The sequence below is a fragment of the Cyanistes caeruleus genome, unplaced genomic scaffold (assembly GCF_971803275.1).
Source record: "Cyanistes caeruleus unplaced genomic scaffold, bCyaCae1.hap1.1 HAP1_SCAFFOLD_78, whole genome shotgun sequence".
Classification (NCBI taxonomy): Eukaryota; Metazoa; Chordata; class Aves; order Passeriformes; family Paridae; genus Cyanistes; species Cyanistes caeruleus.
In genome coordinates, this window is record NW_028255889.1 from 942,126 (window position 1) to 967,631 (window position 25,506).

The 25,506-nt window shown below is 45.5% G+C and overlaps 1 protein-coding gene across 1 annotated transcript in view; it reads left to right on the forward strand.

The window, feature by feature from the left end:
* LOC147646801 (uncharacterized) overlaps positions 1-25,506 on the forward strand; it is a 442,845-nt gene that overhangs the window by 163,296 nt on the left and 254,043 nt on the right. The window contains exon 3 of the mRNA XM_086872948.1: positions 11,109-11,696. Within this exon, the coding sequence (XP_086729074.1) occupies positions 11,109-11,696 (588 nt within the window). The remainder of the gene's footprint in view (positions 1-11,108; positions 11,697-25,506) is intronic.

Consider the following 25,506-nt stretch of genomic DNA (forward strand, 5'->3'; position numbering starts at 1 on the left):
GCCAAACAAAACCTTGGTTTTGCCTGCTGACATTGCTGGTCATGTTCTGTCCCATGAGATGCTCTTGATGGTTCCCTCTTTTCCTGGGCATGGCACTGGAGGAGGTCCAGGCCCAGGTGATGCCACTGAAGGAAATGTGCCCTCAGACCAGGGACGCTCAACACAGACTCCCCCAGCCCCTCGGGGCCCCGCTGCTGGTCACAGCAGCCCCTGCCTGGCTCCTGCCTGCCCACACCGTGGTCAGCCCCGCCTGCTCCTGGACATGGAGCTCAGCCAGGGCTGGTGCTGTGTGGGCTTTGCTGGTGGTACCAGCCAGACACTGGGGTGACAGCTCCATCTCTTTATTGGAACAGAAGAGCTGTGTCAGGCCCTGCCCTGGCAGGAGGGACCCACCTTCAGTCCAGGCCACAGAGCAGGGTGGGTCCCTTCAGGGACACAGGGCCTTGCTTTGGGTGGTGGCAGCATCTGCACAGCAGCAGGCTGGTAACGCAGCTGTGACAGGGACATCACGTATGGGCATGGAGATGTGAAATGTGTGGTGCAGGTGTCCCTGACTGAGGTGTTTGGCCTTTCCTGTGAAGCTGCAGAGGGGAACCTGTTGAGAGAGGAGATGGCTGAGGCCCCAGCTGCAGCTGGCACACAGGGACCCTCTTGCACACTGGGAGATTCTCACTGTGCTCACAGTTTCCCTCTGAAGACTAAGAGCTGAATGTGGATGGGCTTAGCAACTGGTCTGCAGGCCAAAGAATTGAGGTAGTAAAAAAAGAAATAGAGAAAATACAAGTTTATCCATAGCAAGGAAGAAAGCAAGGCCGTTAGCATGGAAACCAATAAAAAGGTGCATAAGGGGTATTTGTAATAAATGTTGTAATAAATGGAATTGGTTCGTGCTAACTAAATTGTAACTGTTATTAAAGTTATTATTAGAAACAATCAAGAATCAGTGTTACAAAGCAGATGTACCCCTTTGCAGATGTTACATGTCAAAATTGAGGTACAGGATGTAGTTTAGAAGATAAATGGTGTCTCAAGACCAAAATGGCCTTGAGATGGACCAAAATTAGAAGAAATTTAGGCATTGGGCGTAAGGATTAGTAAACATAAGGCTAATTAGTAGACTAACATAACACAAGGCTTAGTAGGCACGCGCAAACCTGTAAGGTTATCCAAAGGACAATGAGGAAGAAGAGAAGCCTTCACCAAAAGACCACTGTACTAGTTTGAAATCAAACCAGTGAGAGATCGCAAGTCAGAATTATAATTTAATAGGAAAATGATAAAAAGAATAAATGCAATAATATCAAAAACACTGACAGAGTCAGAATACAGCCTGGAACCCTGTTAGGGTGATGGTAGTCGTCCAGATGAGGTGGTCTTGTTGAAGCGTGATCCTCTGGAAGAAAAGGGGGTCTGGTCTTCAGCTGAAAGTCCAGCAGTAGCTCCTGTCCTCTGGAAGTCCCATAGGTAAGGGCTGCTGTGGTGTTCGAATTCTCAGCTTATATCCAGTATGGAATGCTTGGCTCCTCCCTCGGGGAGGAGCATCTCACAATGGGATGGTGAGTCATGAGATAAGGCCTTGATGAGCCATTAACAGAAAACAGTCCAGGAGGAAGTTATCTCTGAGTCATGCAGCAAGGCAGTGGTGGGCCCATTAACAGGGGACAATACAGGGGGAAGTTATCTATGAGTCATGGGGCAGGGCATTGATGGGCCCATTAACAGAAGGTAGCCCGGGGGGGGGGGGGGGGAGGCAGGGAGCACTGCCTCACCTGGTTTCAACAGTACATGAGGATGGTGATAGAATATACTGCAACCCAGGACATAATCCACCCCTTATTCTATTACCATCTACATAATTCCAAATCAGTACCTTCCTTAAACTCCACACACACACACACATATATATATATATATATATACAATGGAACCTTACACACAGTTCTCACTTAAAATGAGGTCTCCTTGTGGCACACATCGGGTTTCCCCATCTTTCCGCATTACCCACCAAGTGCAACCAGGTCCTTGAGCGAAGACAATCCCACGTATAGGTTTGCTCTTGCCTGAGGTGGGATTAATCCAAACAGTCTTTCCTAACATACCTCTCATGTGTACCACAGGGACTTTATCTCCATCCACCGTGTGCAAGGGTTCAGACTGGGCAGGACCAGCTCGATTGATGGATCCTCTGGTGTTAACCATCCAGGTGGCCTTTGCTAAGTTCACTTCCCAATTTTTGAAGGTTCCTCCACCAAGTGCTTTTAGGGTAGTCTTGAGTAGTCCATTGCACCGTTCAACTTTCCCAGCAGCTGGTGCATGATAAGGGATATGATAGATCCATTCAATTCCATGTTCTCTGGCCCAAGATGGTGTTCCGGGCAGTAGCATGAGGCACAGGGTATGTCTCCAGCCATCCAGTGGTTGCTTCCACCATGGTCAACACGTAGCGCTTGCCTTGGCGGGTTTGGGGAAGGGTGATGTAGTCAATTTGCCAGGCTTCCCCATACCTGTACTTGGACCATCTTCCACCGTACCACAGAGGCTTCACCCGCTTGGCCTGTTTGATTGCAGCGCAGGTCTCGCAGTTGTGGATAACCTGTGAGATGCTGTCCATAGTAAGGTCCACCCCTCGCTCACGAGCCCATCGGTACGTTGCATCTCGTCCCTGATGACCAGAGGCATCATGGGCCCAACGAGCTAAAAATAATTCTCCCTTGTGCTGCCAGTCCAGATCCACCTGTGATATTTTCACCTTGGCAGCTCGATCCACCTGCTCATTGTTACGGTGCTCTTCATTAGCCCGACTTTTGGGTACATGAGCATCCACGTGTCGAACCTTCACGATCAGCTTCTCCACCCGAGCGGCGATGTCCTGCCAAATCTCAGCGGCCCAGATGGGTTTCCCTCTGCGCTGCCAGTTGGCTTTTCTCCAGCGATCCAGCCATCCCCACAGAGCATTAGCTACCATCCAGGAGTCAGTGTAGAGATAGAGCCTCGGCCACTTCTCTCTTTCAGCAATATCTAAAGCCAGCTGGACAGCTTTAAGTTCTGCGACCTGACTCGATCCACCCTCTCCCTCGGTAGCTTGTGCAACTCGTCGTGTGGGGCTCCATACAGCAGCTTTCCATTTCCGGTTAGTGCTTACAATTCGGCAGGAACCATCGGTGAAGAGGGCATATCGTCTTTCACTCTCCGGTAGCTCATTATATGGTGGGGCTTCCTCAGCACGTGTCACTTGCTCCTCTTCTTCAGAAGATAATCCAAAAGTCTCACCTTCAGGCCAGTTTGTTATAATTTCCAGAATCCCAGGGCGGTTCAGGTTTCCAATACGGGCACACTGTGTAATGAGGGCAATCCATTTGCTCCAAGTAGCATCGGTGGCATGATGCGTGGAAGGAATCTTTCCCTTGAACATCCACCCCAGCACCGGCAGTCGGGGTGCCAGAAGCAGCTGCGCTTCAGTACCAATGACCTCTGAGGCAGCTTGGACTCCTTCATAGGCGGCCAAAATTTCCTTCTCTGTTGGGGTGTAGTTGGCCTCGGATCCTCTGTAGCTTCGGCTCCAGAATCCCAGTGGTCGACCCCGAGTCTCACCAGGCACCTTCTGCCAAAGGCTCCAGGACAGACCATTGTTCCCGGCTGCAGAGTAGAGCACGTTTTTCACTTCTGGCCCCGTTCTGACTGGACCAAGGGCTACCGCATGAGCGATTTCCTGCTTGATCTGGGCGAAAGCTTGTTGTTGTTCAGGGCCCCAATGGAAATTGTTCTTCTTGCGGGTAACCAGGTAGAGAGGGCTCACAATCTGGCTATATTCAGGAATGTGCATTCTCCAAAAGCCTATGGCACCTAGGAAAGCTTGTGTTTCCTTCTTGTTGGTCGGTGGAGACATCGCAGTGATCTTATTGATGACTTCAGTGGGAATCTGACGCCGTCCATCTTGCCACTTTACCCCCAGGAACTGGATCTCCCGGGCAGGTCCCTTCACTTTGCTCCTCTTGATGGCAAAACCAGCCTTCAGGAGAATCTGGATGATCTTCTGTCCCTTCTCAAATACTTCTGCTGCCGTGTTCCCCCACACAATGATGTCATCAATGTACTGCAGGTGTTCTGGAGCCTCACCCTTTTCTAGCACAGTCTGGATCAGTCCATGGCAGATAGTAGGACTGTGCTTCCACCCCTGGGGCAATCGGTTCCAGGTATACTGTACACCCCTCCAGGTGAAGGCAAACTGAGGCCTGCACTCTGCTGCCAGAGGAATGGAGAAGAACGCATTTGCAATATCAATGGTCGCGTACCACTTTGCTGCCTTGGATTCCAGCTCATACTGAAGCTCCAGCATGTCTGGTACGGCTGCACTCAGTGGTGGCGTGACTTCATTCAGTCCACGGTAATCCACCGTCAGTCTCCATTCTCCACTGGACTTACGCACTGGCCATATGGGGCTGTTAAAGGGTGAACGAGCCTTGCTGACCACCCCTTGGCTCTCCAGCTCACGAATCATCGTATGGATGGGGACCACAGAGTCTCTGTCGGTGCGGTATTGCCGACGGTGCACTGTTGCTCTGGCAATTGGTACCTGTTGTTCTTCAACTCTCAGTAGTCCCACAGCAGAAGGGTTGTCTGAGAGACCAGGCAAGGTACTCAGTTGTCTGATGCCTTCTGTCTCTAGAGCAGCTATCCCAAAAGCCCAGCGATAACCTTTTGGGTCTTTGAAGTACCCGTTCCTGAGGTAATCTATGCCGAGGATGCATGGGGCCTCTGGACCAGTCACGATGGGGTGTTTCTGCCACTCATTCCCAGTTAAACTCACTTCAGCTTCCAGTACCGTGAGCTCCTGGGATCCCCCTGTCACCCCAGAAATAGAAATGGGTTCCGCTCCCACATACCTTGATGGCATTAGAGTGCATTGAGCGCCGGTATCAACCAAAGCCGTATATCTTTGTGGGTCAGATGTGCCAGGCCATCGGATCCACACTGTCCAGTAGATCCGGTTGTCCCTCTCCTCTACCTGGCTAGAGGCAGGGACCCTCTAATCCTGGTCATGGTGCACGTTGCTCTCCTCCGGTGAATATGCTCTTGATGTCCCTTCAAGAGGATCACTCATATCATCATTTCTATACCTTCTGATGTTCTGGCCACGAGAGACCGGAGCGGCGCTGGCTCTAGATGAGCTCCTTGTGGTAGTTGTCCCTCTTTTTAGTTCACGTACCCGGGCTGCTAAGGAGGAGGTGGGTTTTCCATCCCACTTCCTCATGTCTTCTCCATGCTCCTGGAGAAAAAACCAGAGGTTACCTCGTGGAGTGTATCCTTTCTCCCTGGCTGGGGAATGCCTACTCCTAATAGCAGAGACTCTTGTTGGTTCTGGGGAGACGTGGTAAATTTCTTCCTTAAGTTCCTTTTTTAGTTTCTGATGGCCCTCTTCAATCAAGCTCCGGACTTGCTCAGCCAGCCTTGTTTCCACAGATGAGACATGGGTGCGAAACGGGGCAGTGACAGTGTCCTCGTAGATTCTTAGTTTATTGGCCAGGACACCCACCCTGTCCTCACCTTCCCTCCATTGCAGTGTTGCCAGGTAACGGGAGTACATCTCTGGTCCAAGCCGTGCAAATCTCAGCCACATCTGTGACGTGCACTGGACACCATCTGGGCTCTTAGGAAATCTCTCATCTTCTGCAAAAATGATCTCCAGCACAGCCAACTCCCTCAGGCATCGGATACCCTGTTCCATTGTGCTCCATTTTCCCTGGTGCACCTGGAGGTCTTCTTTGCAGAGGTATCTGTCCCTTACACTTGTCAGCAGTCGCCTCCAGAGGCTGAGAGTTTCTTGGGTTCTCCCAATCCCCTGGTCAATGACCACATCCCGGGACAGCGATCCCAGTTGCCTGGCCTCACTTCCATCCAGGATGGTGTCGTTTGCTGCAGCGTCCCAGATGCGGAGCAGCCAGGTTAGGATGGACTCGTTCGTCTGGCGGGTGAATTCCCTCCGCAGGTCACGCAGCTCACCTAGGGATAGAGAGCGAGTGATAATCTCTGGTTCTGTCTCCTCCGCTGCGTGTGAAGGTCCTGCCTCACCCTCATCAGTCACTATGCGGACTGATTTGCTTTTTGATTTCTTTTTCTGAATGGGGGCAACTTCTACCGGTTTAGGCTGCTCTGGTTCGGTGACTGTTTGTGTGGAGGTGCTCATGGCCCTTTTGGTTCCTTTCTCCTCTGTGGTAGTCTGCGTAGACATGGACGCTGTTGTTTTGCTCTTGGTTCCTTTCTCCTCTGTGGCAGTCTGAGTGGACACGGATGCTGTTGCTTTGCTCTTGGTTTCTTTCTCCTCTGTGGCAGTCTGCGTAGACACGGACGCTGTGGCTTTGCTCTTGGTTCCTTTCTCCTCTGTGGATGCTGTTGCTCTGCTTTTGGTTCTTTTCTCTTCCTCCTCAAGAAGACGCTGTACCACACCAAACAGTGCTTTGTTTCTAAGCATGGTGTGCATGGTGCAGGCCATGCAGAGAAAACAAAACAGCAAGACTAGGCTGTCCTTGGCATCCAGAGAGAACTCAATATTTTTAAAAACTGCTGTGCCTGACCTGAAAGGCTGGAAGAAACTACTCTCCACTCTTCCCACCAAGGGCAGGGTGCGATTGTTGAGAAGGTCCCAGATGTAGCAGCCCAGACTAGGACAAGCAAACAAAATTGAGTATATATTCCGAATGGTATTCATTGCCTCACAGGTTATCATGCCATAAGCATAATAAACCAATAAAGCAATTCTCATACCATTCCCTGGTCTCAACAGGAGCAATACAACAGGCAAGTAGTTCCCCATGTGAGGGAAAATATAGAGAGCAAGATACAGTACCCATATAGACAAGCCAACCACCATGGTGGATAGGTTTCTGTTAATATGAAATTGCAATTCTGACTTTCTCTCAGGTTAATGCCCCACGTTGGGCGCCAAAATATGTACTAGTTTGAAATCAAACCAGTGAGAGATCGCAAGTCAGAATTATAATTTAATAGGAAAATGATAAAAAGAATAAATGCAATAATATCAAAAACACTGACAGAGTCAGAATACAGCCTGGAACCCTGTTAGGGTGATGGTAGTCGTCCAGATGAGGTGGTCTTGTTGAAGCGTGATCCTCTGGAAGAAAAGGGGGTCTGGTCTTCAGCTGAAAGTCCAGCAGTAGCTCCTGTCCTCTGGAAGTCCCGTAGGTAAGGGCTGCTGTGGTGTTCGAATTCTCAGCTTATATCCAGTATGGAATGCTTGGCTCCTCCCTCGGGGAGGAGCATCTCACAATGGGATGGTGAGTCATGAGATAAGGCCTTGATGAGCCATTAACAGAAAACAGTCCAGGAGGAAGTTATCTCTGAGTCATGCAGCAAGGCAGTGGTGGGCCCATTAACAGGGGACAATACAGGGGGAAGTTATCTATGAGTCATGGGGCAGGGCATTGATGGGCCCATTAACAGAAGGTAGCCCGGGGCGGGGGGGGGGGGGAGGCAGGGAGCACTGCCTCACCTGGTTTCAACAGTACATGAGGATGGTGATAGAATATACTGCAACCCAGGACAACCACCAAAAGAAGACTGAAGACCCCATTGCAACAAGTGAGGCATGTGCCATGAAGAAAAGTGATGTTAAGTCTGAAAAATTTAAAATAGGAGGAAACTTGCAGTAAGTGTAGCTTGAAGTGCTTTGTTTTGAACGTGAGGCAGGGTGGGAAGCCTCCGTACCCTGATGGGTTTTGCTTATGCTTTAATCATACTTAATTACTAGTAGATTATATATATAAATTTTAATTTTTTATTAAACTGTATTATTTTACAAAACTGTATTCTTTTATACCACATTGCTATTCAGATTAGTAAATTGTATTCATTTTTAATTAAACTTCCATTAAGCCAAGGGACCTAGTTGTCAAAATTCTAATTTCATTTATAATAATATTTTAACAAAGAAGGTTGGTACAACAATATTGGTATTTAACAAACGTGACACAATATGAGCTATATTAACAAAGAAGGCACCTTACGGTGACAACATTCTACTCTTCAGACTGTAAACATCTTTGTGTACTGATCAGGAGGTCAGGATTTGCTCTTTACAATCCTGATGCTGAATGTCTCCGTAGGCAGTCTGGTCACAGAGAAGAATGAATCCCTTGCAGGCTGCCCCTTTTTGGACAACCTGCTCCTCACCCCAAGCCTCAGCATGTCTGACATGGCCCACCTGGGACTGACATCCCAAAACATTGATAACATTTCTCTTTAGAATTTTTCTTTATCATTAAAATCTAATTAATTAATAAAAATAAATTTTGATTTTTATTATAATATTGTTCTATATTTTTAGAACCTAATTTTTATATTTATATAAAATAATTGATACATTTTTAGCAACTAAAAACATTATCGGTCCTTGGTTCAAAGTAACACAATTCCACTTTCATTAATTAATTGACCACTATTTCTCCCTCTTTATGCTAATTACACCTATTTTTAGTCCTTTGATCATATTTTTTAATCATTTTCTCAGACAGGGTAAAAGAGACCACTTTGGGGTCCATAGAAACTTTTCTGGGGAACATTTGGGGCAGTTTTGTGTCTGGGGAGGGAATTTAGAGAGAACTTGGTGGTCTGGAGGACACCTGGGGGAGCCAGGTGGGCACTTAGGGATTCTGTGGGACAATTCATGGTTTGGGGGAGCACTTGAGCGTCCAGGGGGGCTCTTGGAAGTCAGGGAGGGGAATCTGGGGGCCCTTCGGGGTCCGGGCGGGCACTTGCGAGACTGTAACGGGGAATCTATGGGGCGCGGGGGATGATGGGAGTTGTAGGCGCCGATATAATACGGTTTAACGGGGCCGCGGAGCATCACGGGAGTTATAGGCGCATCTCCAGTGGATTCCGGTGGGGCGTGGGGCATGACGGGAGATGGAGTCATGACTGGAATGGCACTCTATGGGCGCTGCGGAGCATGACGGGAGCTGTAGTCCCGAAAGTGGCTCAGAAGGCGCGTTTGGCGGTGCAGGGAAGCACTCAGAGAGAACTTTTCCGTCCAAGTTGTGATTGCAGGTCCTCGGGGCGAATGTATACGGCTCGGGAGCACTTGGGGGGAACCTGGGGAGCTGTAACAGGGCTCTTTTGGGCGTGGGGCACGGCAGGAGGTTTGGGCGCGGAACTGTGTTCTGGGATGATGGGAGATGAATTCCCAGCCGTGTCTGGAAGGAGCATCTGTGGTGTCGGGAGAACTCAGGGGTCCAGAGATGCTTTGGGGGGTCCTGAACGAGCGCTGAGGGGGCACTCGGGGATCCTGGAGGGTTTGGGGCACACTTATGGGACATATGGGGGGCGATGCCGGGGTTCTAGGGAGTGCAGGGCATGTTCCCAGTTCCTCACAACCTGATCTCAATTTCCCCCTGCACCCTGCTACTCACTGCCAGGACGATCCCAGTATGATATCCCAGTGTGATGTCACTACACAGCCAGTGCAATCTCAGCCACTGCCAGGATGATCCCAGTACAAACCAGTCCCTGCCATTGCTGCCACTCCTGGGATCCCCCAGCCCTCTCTGTGTTCCCCCCTCCTGCATCTCCCCAGAGGAGCCCCAAGGGCTGGCAGTCCCCAGCCAGGGTCTCCAGCCAGCCCCAGGTTGGATATGCAGCCCCCAGTTTTCCCAGTTTCCCTCTCCTTTTCCTCAGGCCAGGTTCCCCCCGTCCCCAGAGGGTGGGAGCAGCGGAGAGCCCCGCGCTGCCCATCCCGACCTGTCCCGGCTCCATCCCCGTTCCTCCCATGGGCTGTGAGGGGTTCGGGAATGGGGCACTGAGGGTGTCACTGCTCCTGGGGGAGGAGGGGGAGGGATGAAAGAGGAGCAGGAGGAGGAGGAGGGACAAATGAGGATCAGGGAAAGGAGAAGGAACTACAAGGTCGAGCACTCCCTGAATTTATAGTCCCCCACCTGTGCGATCATCACCCACCATCCCACAGGTGACTGGGGAGCGGGAGCTTTGCCCAGATATCCTGGGCGGGTCCCTGGGTTGGGTTCATTTGGGGGGGGGAATGTTTGGAGAATGTGGAACTCCAAAGCTGAGTGGAAAATCCTACTTGGGGGGATATTGGGGGGTCCCACCGTCCTTAAGTGGGGAGATGGAAACAGGGGGAACTTTTCAGATTCCTGGCACTCTCAGCAGCCCGGGGAGGGCAGGGACCGAGCAGACAGGTGATCGCCAGTACAAGCGTGACTCCCAGCAGCTGGGACAGGGGGGAACCCTTGAACCCCAAACAGGAGAGACCAGAGATGGGGAACTCCTGGGAGGCATTTTCAGGCTGAATTTTGGTGTTTTCTGGAGGTTTTATGGACCCCAGATGTCCGATGACCTCTAGAGATGAACGCGGGCAGAGGGACCTGCAAACTCAATGTCCTCATCCCTTGTATTTCCCCAAACCAAGATTTCCCATTGCCAAACCTTGGCTGGATGGAGAGGAAGGCTGCGAGGAAGAGGAAGATGCCTCGGGACACCCAGGCAGGTGAGGAGGAAGTCAGTGCCCCTTTCCCTCTCTCTCCTGCTCCATCTCCCAGCCCAGCATGGCCCCCAGCTGCAGGACAACCCTGTTGCCGAGGCTGTCCTGCCGGGGACGCACTGGGGGGATCTCCTTCCCCTTCCCTCTGGCACCAAGGTAAATCCCATCCTCTCCTTGTCCTTCCTCCCTCAGACAAGGAGCTGAGGATGGAGACCAGGGAGGACAAATCCCTGCAGCAGAACCTTGTGGAAGAGGCTGATTTGAGCAGTTCCACAGTGCAGGAATCCAACGGGGAGGAAAAGCCCCGGAGATCCCGCAGGAGGAGGGGCTCCAAACCCATCCCAGGGTGCTCTGAGGAGGAAAGACCCACCCTGTGCCGGGAAGGTGACCAGAGATCCAGCCGGGGCTCTGAGCTGGTGGTCCATGAGCAGCTTCAGGATGGGGAGAAGTGCTACAAGTGCTTGGAGTGTGGGAAGAGCTTCAGCCAGAGCAACAGCCTGATCTGCCACCAGATGGTCCACACTGGGGAATGGCCCTACAAGTGTGGGAAATGTGGGAAGGGTTTCAGCTTTAACTCCAAACTCATCATCCACCAGCGCAGCCACACTGGGGAGAGGCCCTACGAGTGTCCCAAGTGTGGGAAGAGGTTTCGGATCAGCTCCAGTCTCCTCGTGCACCAGAGGATTCACACAGAGGAGAGGCCCTTCCGCTGCCCTGACTGTGGGGAGGGCTTCAAGCACAACTCCACCCTCACCATTCACCGGCGCATCCACACTGGGGAGAGACCCTTCAAGTGTGGGGAATGTGGGAAGAGCTTCAGCCGGAGGTCCCAACTGACCATCCATCAGATGATCCACACTGGGGAGAGGCCCTACGAGTGTCCAGAATGTGGGAAGAGGTTTCAGACCAGCTTCCAGTTCCTCAGGCACCAGCAGATTCACACGGATGAGAGGCCCTTCCGCTGCCCTGACTGTGGGGAGCGCTTCAAGCAAAACTCCCACCTCATCACCCACCGGCACATCCACACTGGGGAGAGGCCTTATAAGTGTGACGAATGTGGGAAGGGGTTCAGCCAGAGCTCCAGCCTCAGTACCCACAAACGCATCCACACCGGGGAGAGGCCCTATGAGTGTCCCCAGTGTGGGAAGAACTTCTCAGACAGCTCTCAATTGACCAGACATAAACGGAGGCACCACTAAGGGAAGCCCTGCGAGTGCTCCAAGTGCAGGAAGAGCTTCGTGCGCTGCTCCAACTCCATCCCCCATCAGTGGACCCACGTTGGGCAGAGCCCTGATGGCCCATGTTCCCTGTGATCTGTGTTGGGAAGACACTGGGCTGGTGGTCATTTTGGTTTTGTTCTAATTATCTTTAGATTCATCTTCATCCCTTTGGAACAGACTAAATTGGGGTAAAAATCAACAAATTAATGGCATCTAATTAATGGCACCTAAAACCTCACATTTTACTAGTGCTTCAAGAGAAACTGGGAATCAGGGAGCTACTTGAGAGTATTTAGGGGTTGTGGGGTATTTGGAGTTGTCTCCATTTCTTGGCACTCAAAGAGATGAGGGGCTTCAATCTGTCACCTCAAGACCTCTCAGTGCCTCTGAATGCTACTCAGTCCCACCCCAAAATTATTCAATTCCACCCCCCCTCCAGCTATGATGCCCTTAGTTTTAGCTTTCATTTTTTTCATATTCTGCACTGCCTAGGTTTGTAGTTTTGAACTTCATATTAATTGTTAGTGTCAGAAAAAATTAATCCACAAACACCAGAGGTTTATATGCAAAAAGGAGATAGAGGAGTGCTTTCAATTTTTTCAAATAAAGGGAGAGGCCATGGGGCATTCTTCTGGGATCTCTCTAATTTTTGGAGGGCGCAGCCTCCCTTTTATCCCAATTCCAGGCCGTACGTCCCTTCTCCCTTTCCCCATAGGCTGAGGGATTTGAGAGGTACAGACTTCCTGGTACTCATGATACCTGAGATACCATTCCCCCTCCCCCCAGTGCATAATCTCCTTCTTAGTTCTCAGCCCTGTTGGAATTTTATGGTGTTTCCCCAGTGTCTCTTTCATCTTTCAGTTGAATCCATCCCATTGTTTCTGTTATCTCTCAGTAATAGTTTCATTTTATCGGCAGACTCACAGCTTGTTTGTAAAGACAAGTGTCACTCTGATAGTATAAGGTTTTAAAATCTTAGAAAATTTGGGGACTTAGAAAGAAAGTTAGGTTTGGTGAGCCCGGGAAGAGTAGGTCCTGGCAAGTGTTAGGCCTTGTACTTGCTAAAGATCATGTCAAACTGCACCTGTGTAATTGGTATATGATGAATGATACAATTGTTAGATGTGATTAGATATAATTATTGTTTAAAGAACATGAGGAACAATGTTAGGGGGTTGAGGGGGATCACAAGAAATCCATGCTTGGGTAAAAACAATGCATACAATAGAACAATGTAAGTTTAATAATTAATATGAAAGTTATATAATGATAGAGTATAAAAGTATGTTCAACTCAAAACCAAGTCAGGTCAGATTTGGGTATGTGTACCCCTGACACCCAGAGCTCTTAATAAAGCACCTTCATTTAATCATTCTGTGATTATGTGTGTTCCTGAACACTAACATTTTGGCGACCCCAGATGGGATCTTGTGAGTGCTGCTGAGCAAACTCACGACCCGATCACGCTCCAGCCAGCACCGAGGAATTCTTGGGGACCCCATCAGCTGCGACCGTCTCTGCTGCTCACAATTTCCCCAGGAGAGAAAGGTAAGGTGCTTTACTGTGGAGGTCAGGAAACCAGCTGATTCAGAGATCCTGGCTCTCCCTTGGAGGCAAGGCACTTTCTCTCAGAGATAGAAAAGTGTTACTCCCAGAAATCTTTGAGTTAGTTGCGTAGGCGCCGTCTGTCAGACGACTGCAATAGCGTTGCAGATCCAGCATTTGTGGTTTATTATAGTTACAATATGGAGAAACTTAAAGGGATTTTGGGCAGCAATGCTCCCATACCGGATACTTCTCCTTTGGGTGCTTATTAGCACATTGGAAACAAGGTAACATTGGGGAAGAATTACATAAGACTAAGATAATTTTGGCCAAATCTTCCCACAGAAAAAGACCCCAGCAACCCCGTCTCTTCTGTTGGTAGCTATAACCCCCTCTTCTCTCTCTTTACTTTGTTTTCTTTATCTCACCCTCTCTTCCTCTCCTCTCTCGCATAACCCTTGTTGGCACTAAAATAAAGGTACATTATTGTTGTTGTGATTTAAACTGAAATCCCTTGTGTCCGTCTTGCACTCTGAGATCAAACGAACCTCTCACGAGTCCCACTCGCGTTAGCGAATCGTGGCATTTAAACTGGAGTCACGGACAGGATTTCTGACAGACAGAAGGGGCTGCAGGTTTGTTGTGCAGTCTGTATTAGGGGAAGGACGTTTTGCTCCAGTTGCACCCAGCCCGACACTCCCAAAGAGTGAGCGGTGTCTGGAAAGCAAGGGGGGCAACTTGAATTTCCCGCAAATTGCACACGCCGAGGTGAAAAGCACCCCACACTCACTTGAGGGCTCTGTCTGCAGAATTTCGCAAAAGATCTCTTAGTGCAAAAGGACTGGATTGTTTTTGTTGTTGTGTGTATGAATTTTGACAGCTTGGTGTAGCAAAGAGACAACCAGAATTTTAAACTGAAGGAGTGCCTCCCAAGCAGATTTTTCCTTTTTACCCATACAGGGAAGCAAAAATCTGTGTGTGTGTGTGTATAATTTAAGTTTATACCTTCCTGTAGTGGTTTTTCCCTCTGTAAAAATGACCGAAAATGTCTGCAGAAGTTAAAGCTGCATTTTATGCATGTTATGCTTTGTTAGCAAAACACAGTGCCAGACCTCCAGGAGGGAAAAGTTGGTGCTTAATAATTGGTTTAATTTGGAAAATGTGATTGATAGACTATGTTTTATTTACAACATGAAAAAGAATTTAAACTGGGCAAAAATAAAACTATACTCTGCTCAGTTTTGGGAGCTTGTCTTACAGCAGCTATAGAAACTCGCTTTAAGTGAAGAAGTTAGGAAAGAACTATAATAGACTCCCTCCAAAACCTAGTTAAAATTTTGCAAAAACAATTGGATGAAGAAAGGAGTAATATCAATCTGTTGTGAGTAGCCCTCCATGATAAAAATTAAAAAAATGCTGACTTGCTAAAGGAAACGAGAGGGAAACCTCTCTCATTAATCAAATTTACCCTCAAAAGGAGCTAACTTGGATAAAATTGTGGGGAACACCGGTGTCTTAGTTTGAAACCTCTAATTAAAACAGAATTTAATATAATTATATCAATACTGAAAAGGATCTTGATCCGCATATAACCACTGAAAATAAAGAAAAAGAAAAAAAAAAATAAAAAAAAAAAGGGAGTACGGGAGTCTGCCTCACGAGTCAGAGACAGAATATGTATTCTGAGTGTCTCTTACTGGAGGTGATTAAATTCGATTGAGAGAACAGGAAGCCAGTGGGTACTGGGGACATGGAGTCTTCGTAACAACAGGAGACAGACGTAACCCATGGTCCCTAAATCAGCATGCAGCTTATCAGGCAGAGGGGCTAAACCCCTTGGAAAGGGGGGACCCTATAGCTATAGTTGGTACCCCCAACCAACTACTGGAAAACATTCACAAAGCTGCCTGCTTGCAAATGATACACAAAAGAAAATTAATTGCTGGTTCTAAATCACCAGTGTTGTTACCTGTGAAAACTGAAATTATGACCTCTTTAATTCAAGGCCTTCCAGAATCACTTAAACCTACAGCAATTTTTCTCATAAAAAACCCCCAAAACCATAGCAGCTATAACCCCTGTGGATAGACTAGATAGATTTCTTGGGAACCCGACTGATTGACCTGGTTCAACTGATCCTGGGTTTACTCCCTTCACCACCCCCTCTCAGCAGACAGGTTCACAACTGCGTTCTCCTGCTAGGAACCATAAAATTTGGACATGGAGCAAAGTTGCAAAAGAGTTAACTAATTACAGTAGAAATTATGGACCTGTAAAAATCCCAGAAGAAAAATCAGAGAAAGCAAAGGGTGTTAGATACATTGGTTCTCTTAATGAAAACCCAGAAAAGAGAAAACAAATCTCTAACCACCAGTACTGGTGGTCACTAAGGATAAAGAAGAGGGTCCCCAGAAACATAATGGATGACTTATCACTTAAAAGTTGAGTAAAGTAGTTTCTAATTAACACTGTCCCAAGTTCATTGTATCGAATGCCCCATTGTATAACCCAGCACACCTCCACAGGCTCTGGGCTGTGAGCCAAAGCAGTTTCCTTCTCAGCTTCTGGGAGTGGAGTCCAAACAGCCTCAAACCCCAAATCAGGGAAACTGGTAACTCTGCCTCTCATGGGTGAGCAGAGAGGTGGAGGTTGGTTGTATTTAAAATGCTCACTAGGAATAACAAAACTGGAGACATACTGATTTTAGCAATGGTGGGTCCCAAACGTGCGCCTATTACTTCCAGTTAACGCTAGAGCCCAAATTTCTGTGTTAACCAATACAGACTAGTACAGGATTTGAGAGCAATAAATGCAATAACTAAAGATATTTACCCAGTGGTAGCTAATCCTTGCACATTGTTAACATCCATAAAAGAGAAATATAAATGGTTTACTGTAATTGATTTAAAAGATGCCTTTTTCTGCATACCCCTTGATAAATATATATGATAAAAATATATGAGATAAATATATGAGACAAATATATGAGATAACACACTTAATGTATCTCAATTTTTCTGCATACCCTTGACAAAGAAAGTAGGAAACTGTTTGCCTTTGAGTGGGAAAATCCAGAAAATGGAAGGAAAACTCAGCTCACCTGGACACACCTCCCACAAGGATACAAGAACAGTCCAACCCTATTTGGAAGCCAGCTATCTAAGGAGCTGGAGATTTGGACTGAGAATGAGCAAGTACTGAGAGAACAATACCTGCTGTTCCAATATGTTGATGATACACTGACAGTTACAGAAGAGAAAACAACCTGCATAAAGGTAACAATTGAAATTTTAAATCAGCTGGGAATGGGAGGATATAAGGTGTCTAAAGAGAAGGCACAAATTGCCCGGCAAACTGTGATTTACCTGAGATGTGTAATCTCACAAGGGCAACGTAAGCTGGGTACTGATCATATTCAAGCTATTTGTGCTATTCCAGAACCCCAGAACCTGCATGAGCTGCGAGTTTTCCTTGGGATGACAGGGTGGTGCCACCTGTGGATCATGGACTACGGACTAATTGCAAAACCCCTGTATGAAGCCCAGAAGACGCAGCCGTTTACCTGGGGCAAACCACAGAAGGAGACCTTCCTCAAACTGAAGGAGGCATTGACAACAGCTCTGGCATTAGGATTGCCTGATTTACCCAAAGATATTCACCTGTTTGTGCATGAAAGACTACACCTAGCACTGGGAGTGCTGACCCAACCTTTGGGAGGCTGGAAAAGGCCGGTAGGCTACTTCTCCAAACAACTTGACAATGAGAGTGCCGGATGGCCTTAGTGCCTGTGGGCAGTCGCAGCCACTGTGATGCTGATACAAGAAGCCAGGAAACTCACAATGGGTAGAGACATAGATGTCTATGTGCCACACATGGTGACCACTGTTTCAGAACAAAAGGGGGGCCATTGGCTATCTCCAAGCAGGATGATGAAATTCCAGGTAATCCTGACTGAGCAGGATGATGTCACACTAAAGACAACTAACCTCTTGAATCCAGCTTTGTTCCCACGTACCACAACTGAAGAAGGCCCATTAGAGCACGACTGTGTAGAAGAACTAGAGTACACCTATTTGGCAAGAGAAGACCTGAAAGACATCCCACTAGAGCAACCAGAATGAGAGCTATTCACAGATGGAAGCAGCTTGGTGGAGAACGGGACCAGATACGCTGGATATGCGGTAACAACAGTCAGTACAATAGTGGAGGCAAAAGCATTATCAGCAAATCCATCTGCCCAGAGGGCAGAACTGGTTGCCTTAAGCAGAGCACTAGAATTGAGTAAAGGGAAAAGGGTAAACATATGGACTGACTCAAAGTATGCTTTTGGAGTAGTACATGTACATGGAGCACTGTAGAAAGAAAGAAGACTACTGGCTTCTCAAGGTACACACGTTAAACATCAAGATGCAGTCCTGCAATTGATAAAAGCAATACAAAAACCTGAACAAGTATCAATTATACAGTGTAAAGCACACCAATCAAGAAACTCCAAAATTTGTGAGGAAAATCAAAAAGCAGACTGGACAGCTCGACAGATTGCTTGAGAAGTGCAAACAACAATGGCATTGATACCTTTAAAAGTTAATGTATCTCAATGTAATTTGCCTCCAAGAAGATGAGAAATTGGGACATTTGCTAAATGCACAAAATAATTCAGAAGAGTGGTATGTAACTGCACAAAGACAAATAGTGTTAACCCCCTTGATAATGAGAGAAGTTCTACAAATTAAATATAACAAATGCCATTGGGGTGCAGAAACGTTGGTAAAATTGCTAAAACAAAAATTAATCTTGGTATGGATGCTAACAATGGCAAAATCAACTCAGTGGCTAGACACAGGCAGAGCTAGGAAGGATTAAGATAGGAATAGAATCAAGATGACACTTGGCAAGAACCCTTTAGTAGAGTGAAATTTGGGTGGGCCCTAGAGTCTTTGCTCGGTCCTATAGCAAACTATCAGAATAAAGAAATGTTGTACAAACTTACAGGTCAGGTAGATAAATTAACAAGAGTGACCTGAGAAAGATTTAAAGAACTAAACGTACAATTACAATTTACTACTCCTGAAAGAGCATGGAGTGTGTGGGTTTTTTAAAGGGATGGATTGATCATTGCTGCATCCACATCCCAAATGTAACTGCAGATGTAGAGTATGACATCAATCAGTTGCAACAAATAGAGCATGGAGCACAGGAAGAACAAAAGGATTTGACTACAAGTTGGTTAGGCAGAATCTTCAAAGGGTTAGGGTGGAATGTGAGGTCATGGAGTAAATCTATCATTGAGAGTGCCATAATCTTACTAATTGTATTCTTAGCAATTTGGTTAGTTTTCAGCATCTTCAAGGTAGAAATACAGAAGAAAATGTCCTGGAACCAGAAAATAATAAAGGCGCTGATGTGAGATCCACAATCTTCTGGTTCTCCAGTTCCTGACAGCATCCAGGACAGCTCACCTGGATGAGGTTTACATCAATCAAGGATTCAAAGAACATCAAGTATAAACTCAGAAACAAGGAACTGTATCAAGTGAAAACATTTGCACTTATAGTGAAGTGAAAATGCTTTCATTTAGATATGTAATATCAAATATATAATACAAATATGTAATGATAGTAAAAGGTCTCAAAATCTTAGAAAATCCAGGGACTTAGAAAGTTAGGTTTGCCAAGCCTGGGAAAAGTTGGCCCTGGGAAATGTTAGGCCTTGTACTTGCTAAAAATCAGGTCAAAACTGCACCTGTGTAATCAGTAGATGATCATGATACAATTGTTAGATGTGATTAGCTGTAATTATTGTTTAAAGAACATGAGGAACAATGTTAGGGGGCTGGGGGGGATCAGGAGAAATCCATGCTTGGGTAAAAACAATGCATACAATAGAGCAATGTAAGGTTAATAATTAATATATAAGTTATATAATAACAGAGTATAAAACATGTTCAACTCAAAACCAAGATGGGTCAGATTTGGGTATGTGAACCCCTGACACCCAGATCTCTTAATAAAGCCCCAGCATACAGTCATTTGTGATTATGTGTGTTCCTGAACGCTAACAATTTCATCAGATTTTACTGGAATTTTGTGGGATTTTTCTGGAATTTTGTGGGATTTTTCTGGAATTTTGTGGGGTTTGGAGAAGATTTAGGGACTTGTGGGATTTTTCTGGAATTTTGTGGGATTCTCATGGAATTTTGTGGGATTTTGAGGAGACTTGAAGAATTCTAAGGGATTTTCCTTAGATTTTGTGGAAATTTGTGGAGATATTGTGGAATATTTCTGGAATTTGGTAGCATTTTGAGAAGATTTAGGGAATTTTGTGGGTTTTTTTTCAATTTTGTGGGATTTTTGTGGAAGTATGTGAGACTTTGAACAAATGAAAATAATTTTGTGGGATGTTTCTTGAATTTTGTGGGATTTTTGTGAATGTTCTAGAATTGCCTAAAATTTTGTAGGATTTTTTAAAATTATTTTTGTGGGATTTTTTGGAAATTTTGTGGGACTTTTCTGGAATTTTGAAGGATTGTTCTTGAATTTTATGGGATATTCAGGCAATTTTGTGGGATTTTTCTGGAATTTTGTGGGATGTTTCTGGAATTTGGTAGGGTTTTGAGGAGATTTAGGGAATTTTTTGTGATTTTTCTGCAATTTACCAGGATATTGATGAGATTTTGTGGGATTTCTCTGGAATTACGTGGGATTTTTCTGGAATTTGGAAATATTTTGAAAAGATTTAGGGAATTTTGTGGGATTTTTTTGAATATTAGTGGGATATTGAGATTTTTGGGATGTTTCTGTAATTTTATGGGATTTTTCTTGAATTTTGTGAGGTTTTCCAAGGATTTTGTGAGATTTTTCTGGAATATTGTCAAAATTGGCGGAGATATTGTGGGATTTTTCTGGAATTTTTTGGAATTTTCCAGGAGTTTTGTTGGAAGTGGAGGAGACTTTGTGGGATGTTTCTGGAATTTGGTGGGATTTTTCTGAAATTTTGTGGGATTTTCCTTGAATGATGTGGGATTTTTTTCTAGATTTTCTGGGAATTTGTGCAGATTTTGTGGGATGTTTTGTTATTTAGTGGGGTTTTGAGAAGATGTAGGGAATTTTGTGGGATTTTTCAGGAATTTGTGGGATTTTTCTTAAATTTTGTGGGATGTTTCTGGAATTTTGTAGGATTTTGAGGAGACTTGAAGAATTTTGAGGGATTTTTCTTAGAATTTGTGGAAATTTGTAAAGATCTTGTGGGATGTTTCTGGAATTTTGTGGATTTTTCTTCAATCTTGTGGGATTTTTCTGTAATCTTGTGAAATTTTTCAGGATTTTTTTTGAAATTTGTGGAGATTTAGTGAAATGTTTCTGGAATTTGGTAGGGTTTTCAGAAGATTTATGGAATTTTGTGGAATTTTTATTGAATTCGGTAGGATTTTTCTGGAAGTGTGTGGGATTTTGAGGAAATGTTTTGGAATTTTGTGGGATGTACCTGGATTTTTGTGGGATGTTTGTGGAATCTTCTCGGCTTTTTCTGGAATTTTGTAGGAAATTGGAGAAAATTTTGTGGGATGCTTCTGGAATTTGGTAGGGTTTTCAGAAGATTTAGGGAATTATGTGGGATTTTTCAGGAATTTAGTGGGATATTTCTGGAATTTTGTGGGATTTTTCTTGTTGTGTGACATTTCTTGAATTTTGTGGAATTTTTTTGGCATGTTGTGGAATGTTTTGGCATTCTGTGGGATTTTGGGGAGAATTGAAGAATTTTGAGAGATTTTTCTTAGATTTTCTGGAAATTGGAGGAGATTTTGTGGGATGTTTCTGTTATTTGGTGGGGTTTTTGTTGGAATGTCTAGGAAATTGTAGGAGATTTTGTGGGATGTTTCTGGAATTTGGTGGGGTTTTTGTGGCATTTTGTGGCATTTTGAGGAGACTTGAATTTTGAGGGATTTTTCTGAGATTTTGTGGAAATTTGTAAAGAATTTTGTGGGATGTTTCTGGAATTTCGTAGCGTTTTGAAAAGATTTAGGGTATTTTGTGGGATTTTTCTTCAATCTTGTGGTTTTTTTCTGCAATTTTGTGGAAATTGGAGGAGATTTTGTGGGATTTTTTGGAATTTGGTAGGGTTTTGAGAAGATTTAAGGAATCTTGTGGCATTTTTGTGGAGTTTTGTTGGCTTTTTGTCCTTCTTTAAGGCCAATTTAGGAGGAAAACTCCAAGTGGGGGTTTCCCCAGGGAAATGACCCCTCCCCCTCAACTGTTCCGGGAAAGGAAAAAAATTTCCTTGGAGAGAAGTGGGAGAAGCTGTTTATTTAACAGAAATTGAATAATATTAAATAAGAAAACCTCTCGCTGTTGAATGGGATGGCAAATCTAGGAAGAAAAGTCCTTTTCATGTGCTGTAGCTCGGCTCGCTCAGGTTCTTATCAGTCCTTTCGGCGCTGGAAAGTGCCGAGGCCCAGGCCCCGGTGGGCCACAGGCGTGAGCTCCCGGGGTTTGGCTGCGTGTTCGGTCCAGAGCAGGCTTGCACAGATGCAGGTAAAAAGGGAAAAAACAAAGGTCCAGGGAACTCCTCTGCCTCAGCTAGCTAAAACTAACTAAAAGCCAGAGAGAAGCTGTGTCCTGCAGTGTGTCCGTGCTGCAGACACCACAGTCCAGGAGCGGGATGTGGGGGAGTGATGTTTTCTTTCAACACAAATTGCGCACTTCTTCTTCCACCCCCTTCGCTCTCAGAGCCAGGCTTAAAGGTGCACAACTTAATATATAACATAAACCAGACGATTGGGGATACCAGGATCATAAAGTCACCCCAGGACAGCTTTATATATGACCTTTTTATTATTATTTTTTTTCCTACCAACTGGCCTCCTTTTCAGACACCTTAAGTCTTTTTTTAGCAAGAAAATTAAGCAGCTTTACAGTAGCCTCTTCAACCACCTTTTGTCCTCCTGACAAAAGCAAATCATCCACATCCTGCAACATCCTAACTCCTGAGGCTGGAGTAAACTCTCTTAATATTTTCTGCAAAGCTTGCCCAAACCAAACCACTGATGCTGGATATCCCTGTGGGAGGACTGTCCATGCCAAATGTTGTTGTACCATTTTCCTTCCTTTTGTTCCAGTCATTTTCCTTTTAAACATGATCCAGTTCAGTGGCAAGCAATGCCACTGCCTAAAGCCAATCACATTTTTTGTTTTAGTAACCAATTGCTCCCTGTCCCAATTTTTCGCATCAAGTCCATCTTAGGCGTAGGGAGGTGACTAACAAATTAACCAAGGAAAGATAATAAAATACTTTCCCCTAAAGTTTTCATACAGCCCCCACAGAGGAAGCTGCATGAGAAATACCTGGGCCTGCATAGGGACAGCACCAGCCCCACAAGGCAGCAGCTGCAGAATCGGCCTCAGAACTGAATCCTGCCAATTCTGCCTTTTTACAACAAAACACACAAAAAGCAGAGGGGCATGGTGAGACACAAACTTTGAAGAATTTAAGATTCTAGAGAAGCTGAGGCCTTAATTAAAAAGAAGCCTTGCTAACTCTAATTAAAATCAATAGATGGGCCTTGCTAAAATTAAAGGTAGATAGAGAGGATGTCGCTCTATTAGGAACGGCGAGAAGAACGACACAGACTCTCTTGGGAGTCGATCAGGAGAATTTCTCTCTGGTTTATTACCTCAGGTCTTTTTTATAGACCGATACGTGAAAAGTACAGAAAAGAAACTCTTATTGGTTAGTAAACTAACACATCACTATCATTGGTCAGTGGGGTACACCACCCCTCGACCTTCTCTTGCAAGAAAACAAGGAACAGACAAACAGCACCTGCAAGGCTGTTTTCTGTCTCTGAGGATTGTTTTAATTCCTCCTCATGATTTCCTAGGCCACTTTCTCAGGCAAGACTGAGAAAGCTATGTGGCCTGCAATTTCCACAGGCACCGTGCTCTCTGTTTCACAGTTAGCATCCACAAGAGGCCTTGCTAAAATAGAGGTTAAGCATTGGCTAATAACTAATTGTCAACTTTATGCTTGTTCAGTTGGGCTTAGAGTGGGAAATAAAGTACCTGGTAAAGAACTTCAAGAACATAAGACAGTTGCAAATCAGAAACTCATTGAAGATATGAAACAAGGAGCCCAGCCAAGGGTCCATTTGTCACTTTGCATTGAAAAGGTTGAAAGGGCAGAACGAGGAAGAGCCATATCCCTTCCTCCCTTCTGTGACCCCTCCTCAGAAAAAGACCACCGACCCATTTCAAGGATCATGCTTAACTGCTTTTTTTCCTAAGTAGCATAGGAAGTGAAAAGTTGGTGGGAACTGGGTCATGAATATGTATTTGTATTCAATACTTCTGTAAATAAAAAGCCTGTATTCACCTGTGCTTGGGGCCGTGTGTATTAAGGGGTGACCTGACACATCAGCCCAGTGCTGTGAATAAACATACACTTTTTAATCCTAAAACAGTTAAGGAGTCTTTGTCTTTCTCAGTTGGATATTGATACCAGATCATATCCATGTTTTAGTAAATCAGCCTTAAAATGAATCCAAAAATTGCATGTGGAAAAAGGAAAAGAATTTGGGGGTTTGGGAAGAGTAGGATGGGTTTTGTTAACAGCAAATAGGAAAAAGCACCAACAGAAGGAACAATTGTTTTTGGAACACTCCCATGTGGAGTGACAGAAGAAGGTTATAGTCTTGAGCTCAGATTTGTTTGTACAAGTGAAAAAACAACAACAAGAACAATGATGATAATGATTATAATAATGATGATAATGATGATAATGATAATGATAATGATAATGATAATGATAATGATAATGATGATAATGATGATAATAATATAACACAATAATATATATTTATATACATAATTAAAAATTGATAATTTGAAATAATGTTGACAGTACTGATTTGTGAGCTTTGGCTGCTCACTGTAACACTAAGCACCCTACAAAAAAGGACTGGCAAAGACCCAAATGTCACTGGTAAACTTTTGTGAATTGTATACATGGAATAAAGGAGGAAGGGGTGAAATTGGCTGTTTCTATAGGGTTTGGTGATACTATGATGCAGAATGCTTTGTCTGTTCCTGTGAAAAACACACTGATTAAGACTGCTGGGTTTTTCATGTACCAGACTCTCTACAAGCTGCAGGATTGGTTGAACAAGTGAAGGAGTTGTTAAGAGAGCAGTTGATAAAATGAGGAAATGGGAACCTGTCCTGGTGGAGAACCCATCTCCCAGATGTGTTCCATGCCCTTAACAATGGGCCCACTGGGGAAATGGAAACCCCTGGGTGTGCAGGGCTGCACCCAATTTGCAAACACAACCATGGACAGTGAGACTTAGATTGCCTGGGAAATTGTTCTGGGTGTGATGGCCCCTGACAGGGCCACCCCAGAGGCTGCAGGGCTGGACCTTCATGCACTGGAATTAATTAGGAAAAAGCCAAAGCAAATGAAAGTTAACAATATAAGAATAGGAATTCAGATTCCTCCAGGATGCTTTGGTTTGGTAACTGCTCACTTGAGCTTGGCCTTGCAAAGTGTTGATGTCATGGGAGCAGGAATTGATGCAGATTATCAAGGAAAAATTGATGTAAGTCTGTTAAACAATAATGAACAAGATTTTGTTTTCCAACCCCATGGCAGGGTATTACAGTTATTAATACTGCAGTTTTAAAAACAATTGTGAAAGAAGGACATCTACCTCAAATCACCTCTGTTCATGGAGATCAAGAGTTTGGATCCAGCAGTCCTAATAATGGAGCCAGAGTGTGGGTCCAGAGGCCAAATGGCCCTCCAGAGGCAGCTGAAGGAACAGCTCTGGGGAAAGACAACACTGTTTGAATCCTGAGACCTGGGCAGGAACAATGGGAATATGTCCCTGCAGCCAAGTGTTCTCTGCCAGAACAAGCTGATGTTATGGGATATTGTTTTACAGATGCTGCCAGACCAAATCTCCCTGTTTGCCCCAACGACCCCTTTGGAAAATGCTCTGATCTACGGGGCTCCATGTGAAGGCTGATGTGACACTGAGGGACTTCCACACCAATTCCAGCCAGGAGCCTGGGTGCCCGTCACGGACTGGGACCTGGCAATTCTCCAGCCGAAGGGGAGAGGATCCCAATTTCCAGCTCCTGGCTGGAATTGGTGTGCAAGTCCCTCAGTGTCACATCAGCCTTCACATGGAGCCCCATGGATCAGAGCATTTTCCAAAGGGGTCGTTGGGCCAAACAGGGAGAT